The sequence below is a fragment of the Lynx rufus genome, unplaced genomic scaffold, assembly GCF_022079265.1.
Source record: "Lynx rufus isolate CCGP_SWC_20201006 ecotype Redwood Valley unplaced genomic scaffold, mLynRuf1.p SCAF_13, whole genome shotgun sequence".
NCBI classification, from domain to species: domain Eukaryota; kingdom Metazoa; phylum Chordata; class Mammalia; order Carnivora; family Felidae; genus Lynx; species Lynx rufus.
This window is the reverse complement of record NW_025814827.1, coordinates 64,916,627-64,927,876: the sequence shown is the minus strand read 5'-3', so window position 1 is coordinate 64,927,876 and position 11,250 is coordinate 64,916,627. Positions and strand designations below refer to the sequence as shown.

Below are 11,250 nucleotides of genomic sequence, written 5' to 3'. Positions count from 1 at the left end.
TTGCTCTTCCCGTAAGTATCGTTATGGATTTTGGCATTTAAAAATGTATTATTTCCTATCTTTCACTGCGCCCTGCTTCAGTATTCCGATTTTTCTTTTTTCCTTAATGTTTATTTTTGAGAGAGAGCAAGCAGGGAGTGGCAAAGAGAGGAGGACAGAGGATCCAAAGTAGGCTCTGTGATGACAGCAGAGAGCCCAATGCAGGGCTTGAACTCAAACTGTGAGATCATGTCCTGAGCTGAAGTCGGACATTTAACCAACTGTGCCAACCCAGTGGCCCCTGTATTCTGATTTTTTTAATTTTATTTTTGAGAGAGGGAGGGAGAGAGAGAGAGAGAGAGAGAGAGAATGTGGGGGAGGGGCAGAGAGAATCCCAAGCAGGCTCTACATTGCCAGCACAGAGCCCAACCTGGGGCTCATTCCCACTTCATGGGATCATGACCTGAACTGAGATCAAGAGTCGGACAGATGACTGAATGAGCCACCCAGGTGCCCCCCCCCCCCCCGTATTATGATTTTTCTAAGGATGTTTCAGGTTATAAAGAATTTTCCATACCTTCACCTTCACATTCTACAGAAAATGCCATTTAATTATTTTTCACCCATTTTCTACTTACTATCTGGTCAGCAGGGGATAATTGCTTCTTTCTACCAACCAACCACTACTGTAACAATAAACTACTTATTATCCTTAAAATCCAACTATCTTGAGGTCCAGAAGGCATACTTAAATTCTATTACACATCAAGTCTATTACTGATAGGAGCAACTACCCAAATAAATAACTTAAAAAAGATATCTAAAAACTTCATTAGTAAAGAGAATCTGGGAGACTTGCTGTATATGAAAGAGGTAGAAAAAATATATCTTTATTAGCATGTTCAAGGTAGTCAAGATTTTAACAAACATCTTAATCCTCACAACAACCCTGTGAGGTAGGTAAGTCATTGTTTTGTGATAAATTAGTATTGTTCCAAATAAAGTGCAATTCTTAAAAGAATAATCTGCATTAGGAATAATTATGTTAATGAACCACTTATGTATATGCTAATATTTGTGTTGTTGTATACTTTGATTCATGCAATAAGGTGTCCCCACAAAAGTCTGCTGTAAATAAAATCCTATTTAAATACATGGTGGGGACTATTTAAATAAACTCTAGTGTAGATTTTTTTTGTAAAATAAATTGCTATTTTTTTTATCTTGCACAAGATGCAATTTTCACAGTTTGCTCAAAGTGAGGCATTCTCAGCAACATTGCACTCACATTTAGTAATTCTTCTTTAAGCTACTTCAACATGGCACCAAGCCAATGTAAGACGGACTTAATTTGTTGAATTAAATTTGGTATATGGCAGTGAACTGTGTTATCATGTAGAAATCTCCAAATATACTACATTCAATCCCAACCCAAAATCTAAGATAGACTGTTTACTGAAATTAAACACTAAAGTGAATAATAATAAATTTCAAAAAGTATTTTCCCTTGAGAATAATACTTAATTTTTTCCCTTAAAACTGTAATAGGAAGAGAGATCTTAGGGTCTTTGAAAACAAACATAATTTCTGATAATTACAAAATTCTTGTGATTTATATTGCAAATCAAACCCTCATGCTATCAGTTTACTACTCACAAGGAAGCCAGCAGTTTGTTACTCCAAAAATGTTAAGTATTTTTTTCTCTGTGCCAATATGACTTACTAGGACAAAAAATATTCCAGACACCGTTTTCTCTTAAATATATATTTAAAGTACATTTCTATTGTTAATCCAACATTAGTAAACATCCAGTTGCCTAATATTTTTTTATAGTTGTCTTATCTTCAGAATAGATTTTTATTAGAGGATTTCCATTACATTTAGTTATGTTATATAATTTACTTGTAACAATAACTTTAATTAAACTTGGGAGCTTAGTTAACACTTAAAATTTGCTGGCAGGTATATAATACTTTAGCAAGTGGTTAAAGTAATTTGCCATTATAGAGAAATAATTCAAGCCCAGAAAAATATTCTCACCAAAGTATTTTTAAAAACTATTGCAGGAAAATTAGGCAAATCAACAAGTAAAAAAGACTAAGCCATCTATAAGTTGTACATTCAAATCCATACTAGATCCAACAGTGCACTTTGGATTTTAGTGAGGTAGGGCAAAAAATATAGTCAGATACACTTTGAACTGTTAAATTTATATAAACTGAAATACTGACTTGTAACCAGGTTTTATTTGAATATCCAAAAAGAAAAATTGAGAATTCAAATGATGAAGTATCTTCTTAGATTCAAGGACAGAACTGCAAAAATCCTTTGAGTACATATAAATGAAAAATACAAAGGCTACAAGATACATTTTATTTCAACATAATGTATGCTTGTTATGCTTGTATAAAAATAACCCAGGACATAGAAAAAACAAATACAAACATTTTTGCATAGATTCTGTATATATAATATTTACCTGGGGCTAAACACTGGAAAAATACACCTCTGAAACTAGTATAGTTCAACTATTTCCTTGGATACCAAGAATTTACAAAATAAAAGCCCTTCATCTGGGGGAGCATGGGCAGGAGGGAAAACAATTTAATTTAGCATCAGTCTATATTTATTTCTCTGTTGCTCGAATATAAACCAATGATGACAAGAGGAGAAACTCTGGGGGTTTATTTAACAAAATTAAATTCACATTTCTGAGGCCATCATAGTGCATCCAATGTCCATCAATCTGGAAAGCTGCAGAATAATGATGTTCCTCTTTGTTAAATAATGTGGCACCTTCCAACAAATACCTGCAAATTAAAAGACAAAGTATAGCAAAAAAGATAATACTTTGTTCTTTGATAAATATTCCTTCAATTCTTAATTAAGGAATAAAAATATCGATATTGTTTGCATTCTAGTCCCTAAAAATGATATCCATCTGTAAAAATCATGTGCTATAATTGGTAATTTGAAGTAAAATATTTAAGAATTTAAAAAATTGTACAATTGAGGAATTTTGAAAAACACTTTAACAGATTAACGATAATCTGTATTGTTTGGTTACATAAGAGAACACACATACAAAAAGCCTTTCAAAGGCAAGAAGTTGAGACTCTGTATGTCCTAATTTGAATGCAGATATTTTCATCTCTGATATTGAAAGTAACATTTTTTGTTTAAATGATGACCTCCTACTATATACTACTTTGACTTGAAATACAAGTAATAGTATTTACTGTTTACTATGTGTCAGGTACTATCCTAAACACTTTACATGTGTTATCTCATTAAATCTTCACAATTATGTACCAGATAGGTACTGTCAGCAGTGTTTTACAGAATAAGAAACTGATGTTTCAGCTGGTTAAGTTCTGGCCCACGGTTACATAGCTTGTAAAAGGTGGGGCTGGGATTTGAACTCCATTCTGTCTATTCCATAGTCCAACCACTGTGCACACTGGCAGTGAATGACTCCCTGTAGTAGATTCTAATCTTACTCAGGATACACACAGTTAGAGAGAGCTACGGGATACCTGGGTGGTTCAGGTTAAGCGTCTGACTCTTGATTTCAGCTCAGGTCATGACCTCACAGTTTATGAATTCAAGCCCGGCACTGGGCTCTGACAGCTCATAGCCTGCTTGGGATTGACTCTCTGCCCTTCCTCTGCTCTCTCTCTCTCTCTCTCTCTCTCTCCCTCACTCAAAAATAAATAAACTTAAAAAAAATACACTAAAAAAAAAAAAGATAGCTATGATTTTTTTCAACAATATTACCTTAAGGGCTAGTCACAATCATGATGGGATAGCAGAAAAATAGAAAATAAATGTGTTTTTTATTAGTTTTATAAACCGAATAGGAAAACACCTACTTGTGATCAGATAAATCCAAGTAATATGGTACATATGCTAGATCTTCAGATTTCCAATGCTGCATATTTAAGACAACAAAAGGGGGTGCCCCATGGCAGAAAACTCGCTGGGAAAATTCTCTTAAGCCACCACATCTAAAATTGAAAATAGGCATGAACTTTATTACACTTAAAGCAAAACTGCCTTTTATCACTTCTGGATTGTCTTTATTACTTAATTTCCTAATAAGCATAATTATCTATTTTAGGCATGGGTAATGGTGTGGCTACAATAGTATCTTATATACCTATACCCAGAAGCTTATCAGCTGTGAGATTCTATATACAAGAAGTCATATACTTGCAAAACTCCAGGAAAAGCTAGCTATCTTTTTCCTAAGCTTATAAAAACATGTAGTCTTTTGAACTGATATAAAAGCTTTTATTTTTATGTAGAGATACATTTGCTTTTTCTCTCTCAGCTGGTTTCAAGGAATAATGGCAGAGGTAAATAATATGACTCTTACAGTCATTTTTATATTACATAAAATTCCCTAATTGCATCCTTTTGCCATTAGGATGAAACAAATTCTGTTTTCTTAGCACTATTACATATTAAGCATGTGGATCAGAATATAACATACACAATTATACAGTAAAATCTCGATTAACCGGAATACTCAGAGCACAGTATTTTGGTTCCCAAATGTTACTGACTAAAGTTAATCAGAAAACCATTGTGTTTCAGTGTTTGCTGTTAAAATACATTAGTCTAGTTTCTGGACTTAAGTACAATTAACTGAATGTATTTTATTCTTCCCTTGTGATTAATTAGCTGTAAGATCATCCTTCTAAATATTAACTCTCATTGTACATTTCTGAAGATATAGAAATTGTTAAGCGACTGGGATGAATATGTTCTGCCCCTTCTGAATTTTTTAACTATGTTGAATTTTTTGGTTGCCATTTACCTCTTTGTCCTAAATGAGGAATGCAGAAAAAAAAAGTCCAGTTAATTGAGGGTCCGATTAGCTGGGTTCCGGTTAACCAAGGTTTTATTGTACCTACTCAGCAGTGGGGAAAGAAAAGAAAAGGCATTTGCTTTGTATTCATCAATTAAATGTAGTATAATATTCTATATAGTGATATTTTATAATGACAACACAGCATAAAATAGCAGCGTAAACTACGGTAGGTGTTAAGATTCCAAAAATGTTAGGCTTCCTAAATACTTGTGAGTTGCTATTTCATAAAGTATTAACACCAAAGACCATATCTGTTCAGGTTTCTTTATAAAAAACATAAATACTTTCATCTTAAATGTCTCTCATATACTCACCCACTCTCTTCACACAGTTCAATCCTGGAACAGAATAACTCATCCACAGCCAGTCGTATCAAGTTTCCATGAGGAATTTCTTGGGGAGGACTACAACAATTAAAAACGCATGTAAGAACTGCTTTGACATTTTTCATGTAAATACATTATTAGGATAGCAAATTTTACAGGTCAATTATTAGCAAACCAAATATAAAAGTATAACCTCTGTTTTTCACCTTTGTTATAATCATAGGAAATCAGTTGAACTTAATAAACATTAATGCATGAAGCTTTCCAAGAAACATCAAATCCTTCTGTAAACTGATCCTGAAATATGCAGTTGTTACTTTAAAAATTTTTCTAGAGATTTCAGTAGAGCAGATTCTGGTCTTAGGGGAAGAAAGGTAGGACCCAGAATCAGGAGAGCAGCCAGTTACATGACTAAATGCAAGTTATAGCACTGTTGGCTTCAGTTAACCGGATTTGTGAAAAAATTTCTTGCTACATACTTCAGAGATTGTTTTAAATAAAGGCAAAAGCCTTAAAAAGTTACATGGAATATAAACAGTATGACAAAAAATATTTTATTGAGAAGCTTAAAATAATAGTATTAATATAGGATTATAAATCATTATATTTCAAAACATATATAAACTGATATTAGTTTTTGAAGAAACAAATTTCTAAAATGCTTTTTAGTTTATTATAGAGTAACAAAGCTTGGGGCGCCTGGGTGGCTCAGTCGGTTAAGCATCCGACTTCAGCTCAGGTTGTGATCACACAGCTCATGAGTTCAAGCCCCATGTTGGGCACGTGCTGACAGCTCAGAGCCTGGAGCCTGCTTCAGATTCTGTGGCTCCCTCTCTCTCTGCCCCTCCCCCTGCTCATTGTCTCTCTCCCTCTCTCCCTCTCTCCCTCTCTCTCTCTCTCTCAAATAAACATTAAAAAAATTAGAATAACAAAACTTTTTTCCGGGATAGAGATTTCAAAATCAGTGTCATCGTATCAGTAACACAGGAAAACGGACCAAGTGTATTTCAGAACAAGAGAGATATTCGCTGGCAGTCTCTAAAAAGAGTATCTTCAGCTTTCCCTAAGTAGCATGATGTGATAATATTAAACTAAATATGCTATAAGGAAATGTGAATCGGGGCGCCTGGGTGGCGCAGTCGGTTAAGCGTCCGACTTCAGCCAGGTCACGATCTCGCGGACCGTGAGTTCGAGCCCCGCGTCAGGCTCTGGGCTGATGGCTCAGAGCCTGGAGCCTGTTTCCGATTCTGTGTCTCCCTCTCTCTCTGCCCCTCCCCCATTCATGCTCTGTCTCTCTCTGTCCCAAAAATAAAATAAACGTTGAAAAAAAAAAATTAAAAAGAAAAAAAAAAGAAACGTGAATCTAGTAAGTTAGGGTATGTACTGTATATTCTCAAAAGGCAACATCTATTAGGCTGCTTTTGTGAACCACAGGGCCAAATACACTTTCTGACAACAATGTGTTTGGGCTTGTTTTTCTGTCCTGTTTTTCTACTGACAGTTATCCCTTTTCCAGCTAATGTGCCCTGGGGGCTTTAATGTTTCCCAACACTCCACTAGGGCTTGCCAGTTTGGCCTTCTTCCCTATCATTTACCAGCCTGGAGGTATGCCTTCTCTCTCGAAACCAAAAATACTCGGTAGGCTATCAGCACCTCTCCTCGTCAGGGAAAAAGCTCCTCACATTCATATCCTCTCCAGGTACGAAGATTCTGAGTTTAGGGTTTCAGTCTATAATTATGTCCTGGCCATGACATGAAGAAATGCTTTTTTTTTTTTTTTAGAGAGAAAGTGTGAGTTGGAGAGAGAAGGGGAGGGAGGGAGGGAGAGAGTTTGAGAGAGAGAGAGAGAGAGAGAGAGAGAGAAAATCTTAAGCAGGCTACATACTCAGTGAGAAGCCCAACTCAGGACTTCATCACACAAACCTTGGGATCATGACCTGAGCCAAAATCAACAGTCAGAAGCTCTACGGACTGAGCCACCCAGGCGCCTCTGAAATACTTTCAATCTTCTTGTTCATGTAGAAATAGCCTACCCAGCAGAAATCCATTCAAGGGGTGACACATTTCAATATAGTGTTAAATGTTCTTCAAGAGGTTACATTTATGACACAAAAAATTAATTATCTACACACTCATATTAGCAAATTCAAAGCAAGAGTAAAACATTTTTCATACTAATTCATTACTTTCCCAGTGAAATAATTACTAGCTGGTTTTATAAAGTCAATTCCAAGATATTTGGATTTAATAAATAGTTAACACTTGTCATGGGACTTACTATAGTCTTGCATTTATGTGGTTACCATGTGTAAGTAACTACACAAGGTCTGTACTTTAGAAAGTGCTCTGACTATACTTACTTACTTATAGCAACATTCATTTAAAAACTGTATTATTTTCGCTAAGAGTGACACTTTAAAGCAACTTACTTTATATTAATCGTGCGTTGCTGATCTTCCTGTACTCGAGTTGGGCATCGCCAGTTGGAACAGTAACTCTCTTGTATGGTAGACATGAGATTTTCAAGATTTTTTGTAAAATTATCATGCTCATTACCAAATAAATCAATTATTAATGAAGCTTTATGAACTTCAGATTTGTATTGCTGTTTTTCCATCTTGTCCCAAATCCAAAGTAGCTTCACAGTTGTGAAACTGTAGGTGTCCATTAAGTAAAGGAAACAGTCTACAAACTCTCTACCTAAATGAAGAGAGAGCTCCCTGGGGAAATTTTCATTTTCATTAAGAATGACATATAGTAACATCAAGAATCCATCTATGGTGCAGGTATTTTTCAGTCTTATTTCAACATAAAGTGGCGTACAGGATACTGCTTTGCGGCCAGCTTTGATAGTAAAAACACCTCCCCAAGGAAGAACAGGCCTCCAAAATGAGCGATCTTGGTTATAGTTATTTTTAATTGATGCTTTGATCTCTTCAAACAGTGTCTTCATCCTGCATTTCAAAAGTTTAAAAATAGAACATGTAAATTTGTGACTTTATATGTTAAATTTTTGAGATGTGTTCAAATCAAAACAAACTTGTCTAAACATTCAAATTAGGTGTGCCTGACTGGCTCAGTCAGTACAGCATACCACTCCTGATCTTCCAACTGTAAATTCAACCCTCACGTCGGGTACAGAGATTATTTAAAAATAAAATCTTAAAAAAAATTCAAATTAAATTTGGTTAGAAGGCCTACCAATATAATGAAAAAATTTAAAACAATTCTAGCTGAGCCAGAATTGGCTCAGAATTGCCATATTGGCAATATGCATGGTCTCTGGAAAGACCATTTAGAAGCGCGATCTTTTTTGAGGTATAGGATGAGCACGTGATAGACTTTTACACTAATTATACTGCAGATTTTATCTTTGCTATAGGAAGACCCTGAAATAAATAAGTCCTAAATGAAAACAGAGTTTTTGAAGATGCAATCTAAATTTGGGTGGGTGTATTCCTAATGTAAACCTCTTTCTCCTCCCTTCAAAATACAAGCTGTGCTTCATTTCCTTTTTAATATGCATGGTTGCACTTATGAAATTGCTATAATGGAATTCTTAGTTCAGCTACAGAATAATGGCCAATTATCTTTTAGAGACCTCATATGAAAAGTAATCCACAGTACTTAACTGAATCATTGCCACAGCTGATACAAAAATCATTTCTATGCACTTTGGGATTTTCACTTGCAATTTAGGACCATGCTGGATACCCTATAATCCTAACTGCAGAGACCATGCTATGAAGATCTAACTTAGAACTTGGTAAGTAATCTGATTCCCCTCTCCGTACGTTTTGGGAATGAACAGGGACGTCCACCCTACTTAAACTGTTATTTACCCTTCCCCTAACCTTGGGGTTAGCTAAACATTTTGTTTTTAAGGTCTTTGCCAGTATTCTATAAACATGTTTGTGTCATAATGTATGTTATATAAAGCAAAGTTTTAAAAAGTTAAAGAATGAGGTCCTAATGAAACTGAACTGAAAATACTGCTTTACTTGGGACAGTAAATATCTAAACTAAAAATATCATAGGGTTTCTCAATGTTACTCTTATGGAAAAGCATATTTCCATGAAAAAGGAAAGCATCTGAAGAATAGGAAGAGACAAATTCATGACTGAGGTCAATGTCTTATTTTGACTTTTCAAGTGCCACACACATACTCCCAAGCACAACATAAATCCAATACTCAATACTGCAGACCTATGTGTTTTATTTGTGTAAGAAATTAAGTTCACATAGCATAGAGTTGTTGAATCACTGTTGTACACCTAAAACCAATGTAACACTATGTCAACTATACTTCAATTAAAAAAAACTGTTTTACACTTAAATTAAATTCCAACCAAATTTACAATACTAGCAGACTAAAAATTCAGTTCTACAATATATTAAATGCAGGCACACATGCACGGGCACACAGTATTTTCGGCTTGAGGCAAGATGCTGTGGACTACAAAATATTCAACACTATATTTAGTCTTAAGTGTAGAAGTTTACACAGTTGGTAACATGTTGTTGGCTCTAGACAACCATTTAGGAATAAGAGGGCGTGGTAAATCTGGAGTCTTAGGCAAACACAAACTGTTTCTTCTTGATAGGACTAACATGTTTCCCGAGATTAAAAAATACATATATGGCATTCAAAACTTTAAAAATGAAAATGACTTCCTTCATGGTTTCATTTATTTCTGTTTAAGTTTTAAGAACTTTGTAGCAAGGTCTAAGCCTGAGTTCTGATTCCAAAATGTTAAATTGTGAAGGAGTCATAAATGTTTTTCTTCAAATTATCTTTTAGACATGACCAAATAAGTAATATTTACAGCAATTGTTATACTTAAGAGAATTAAACTACACTTTTACATATATATATATATATATATATATATATATATATATATATATATGTATGTGTAACGAAATTAACTTCTCTAGCCTTTTTCTGCGGGGAGGGAAAGTGCAGGGTAGAGAGGCTTGGAAGAACTAGAGGACACTTAATCCTTTCAGCATTAACGTGGTGATTTGTTACAAAGTAAATTACAACAAAAATGAGCAGAAAAGGCGGAGAAATGGCTGCAAAGAGCTTTACTTAAAATTGTCTTGAGATTTCTCCACATCGTCAAAGACTGTTTCCTTAGGCACCGTATTAGAAGCCCTGGAGGACATATCCTGCTGGCATTATCGTCCTGATTCAACAGGCCCTCCAGTTTAAATAAACCTGGAAAACTCCCCCGACCTCTTTCTCCTTGGCAAAACGACACCTTTCTTTTGGGGTCATTTTCAAGGGTGACAATCTGTACTCCACGCTGATCGTGACGATCAGACCACTCGCCCTAGGCACTGAATGCCGGATTCCCTAAGAGCTCGGCGGTCCTAAGGGTGCCCTCTCGAATCAGCACCCCGAAATAATCTGAAAAAACGGCCACGCGCTCCCCCTTGAAGCAGCGCGGGGCTCTGGGCAGGGACCCGCTGGGCGCGCGGTGGGCGCCCGCCTCCGTCCCCCGCGCTCCGGACACGCCTACCCCGCCCCGGGCCCTCCGCGCAGGCGAAGGCCTGGCACCGAGGGCTGGTCCCTCAGGGCTGGCAGGTCCCTGAGCCAGGAGCAGGTGATACGGCTCGGCGCCCCTGCCCACGGTCAGGCAGTGTTCCCCTAAGCGCCTGGGACTGCGGGCACTGGCGGGAGGTCCGGGCCGCGGAAGGCGTTCCCACACCGGCCAGTCTCCGTCCACCAGGAAGCCGACTTCTCGTACCTCCCCGGGGACCGAAAACCGCCGGTGCCGCCGCACCCGTCGTCGCCGCCGCTTGCTCATGGAGAGCCCGTGCTGCCGCCGCCGCCGCCGCCTCATCTACTAGCACCGCCCGCTGTCTGGGCCTCCCCGGCGTGAGTGCTGGGCTCTGGCACGGCCTCCATCGCACCCGCCGCGGAGGGAGCCACAGCAGCTCCAGCGTCCAGGCCGGATCCGACCGGACCCACGGAGCCAGGACCGCAGGACGCGGATCTTCTTATTACGGAGGAAGATTCGGCCTGACCTCGGCCCCCCTCCCCCCAGCCCCTAGTTCCCAG

The 11,250-nt window shown here is 37.4% G+C and overlaps 1 protein-coding gene across 2 annotated transcripts; it reads right to left on the bottom strand.

The window, feature by feature from the left end:
- Nucleotides 1-844: 844 nt before the first annotated feature.
- Nucleotides 845-11,018, bottom strand: CUNH14orf28 (chromosome unknown C14orf28 homolog). 2 transcript variants are annotated; one of them, XM_047075647.1, is made up of 5 exons: nt 10,937-11,018; nt 7,612-8,136; nt 5,171-5,260; nt 3,853-3,987; nt 845-2,790 (listed from the first exon to the last, which is right to left on the bottom strand). In XM_047075647.1, exons 2-5 carry the CDS (start codon nt 8,133-8,135, stop codon nt 2,607-2,609), a joined length of 933 nt encoding a protein of 310 aa, XP_046931603.1. In that variant the 5' UTR covers nt 8,136; nt 10,937-11,018; the 3' UTR covers nt 845-2,606. The 2 variants fall into 2 exon arrangements, with proteins under 2 accessions (XP_046931603.1, XP_046931604.1); XM_047075648.1 differs by lacking the exon at nt 3,853-3,987.
- Nucleotides 11,019-11,250: the final 232 nt, after the last annotated feature.

Coding starts and splice junctions, on each gene's coding strand:
- CUNH14orf28 (XM_047075647.1), bottom strand. CDS start 8,135: ATGAAGACACTGTTTGAAGAGATCAAAGCATCAATTAAAAATAACTAT. Junction 5,261..7,611: donor CAACGCACGATTAATATAAA/GTAAGTTGCTTT, acceptor TAATTGTTGTAG/TCCTCCCCAAGAAATTCCTC. Junction 3,988..5,170: donor GAACTGTGTGAAGAGAGTGG/GTGAGTATATGA, acceptor TTTCAATTTTAG/ATGTGGTGGCTTAAGAGAAT.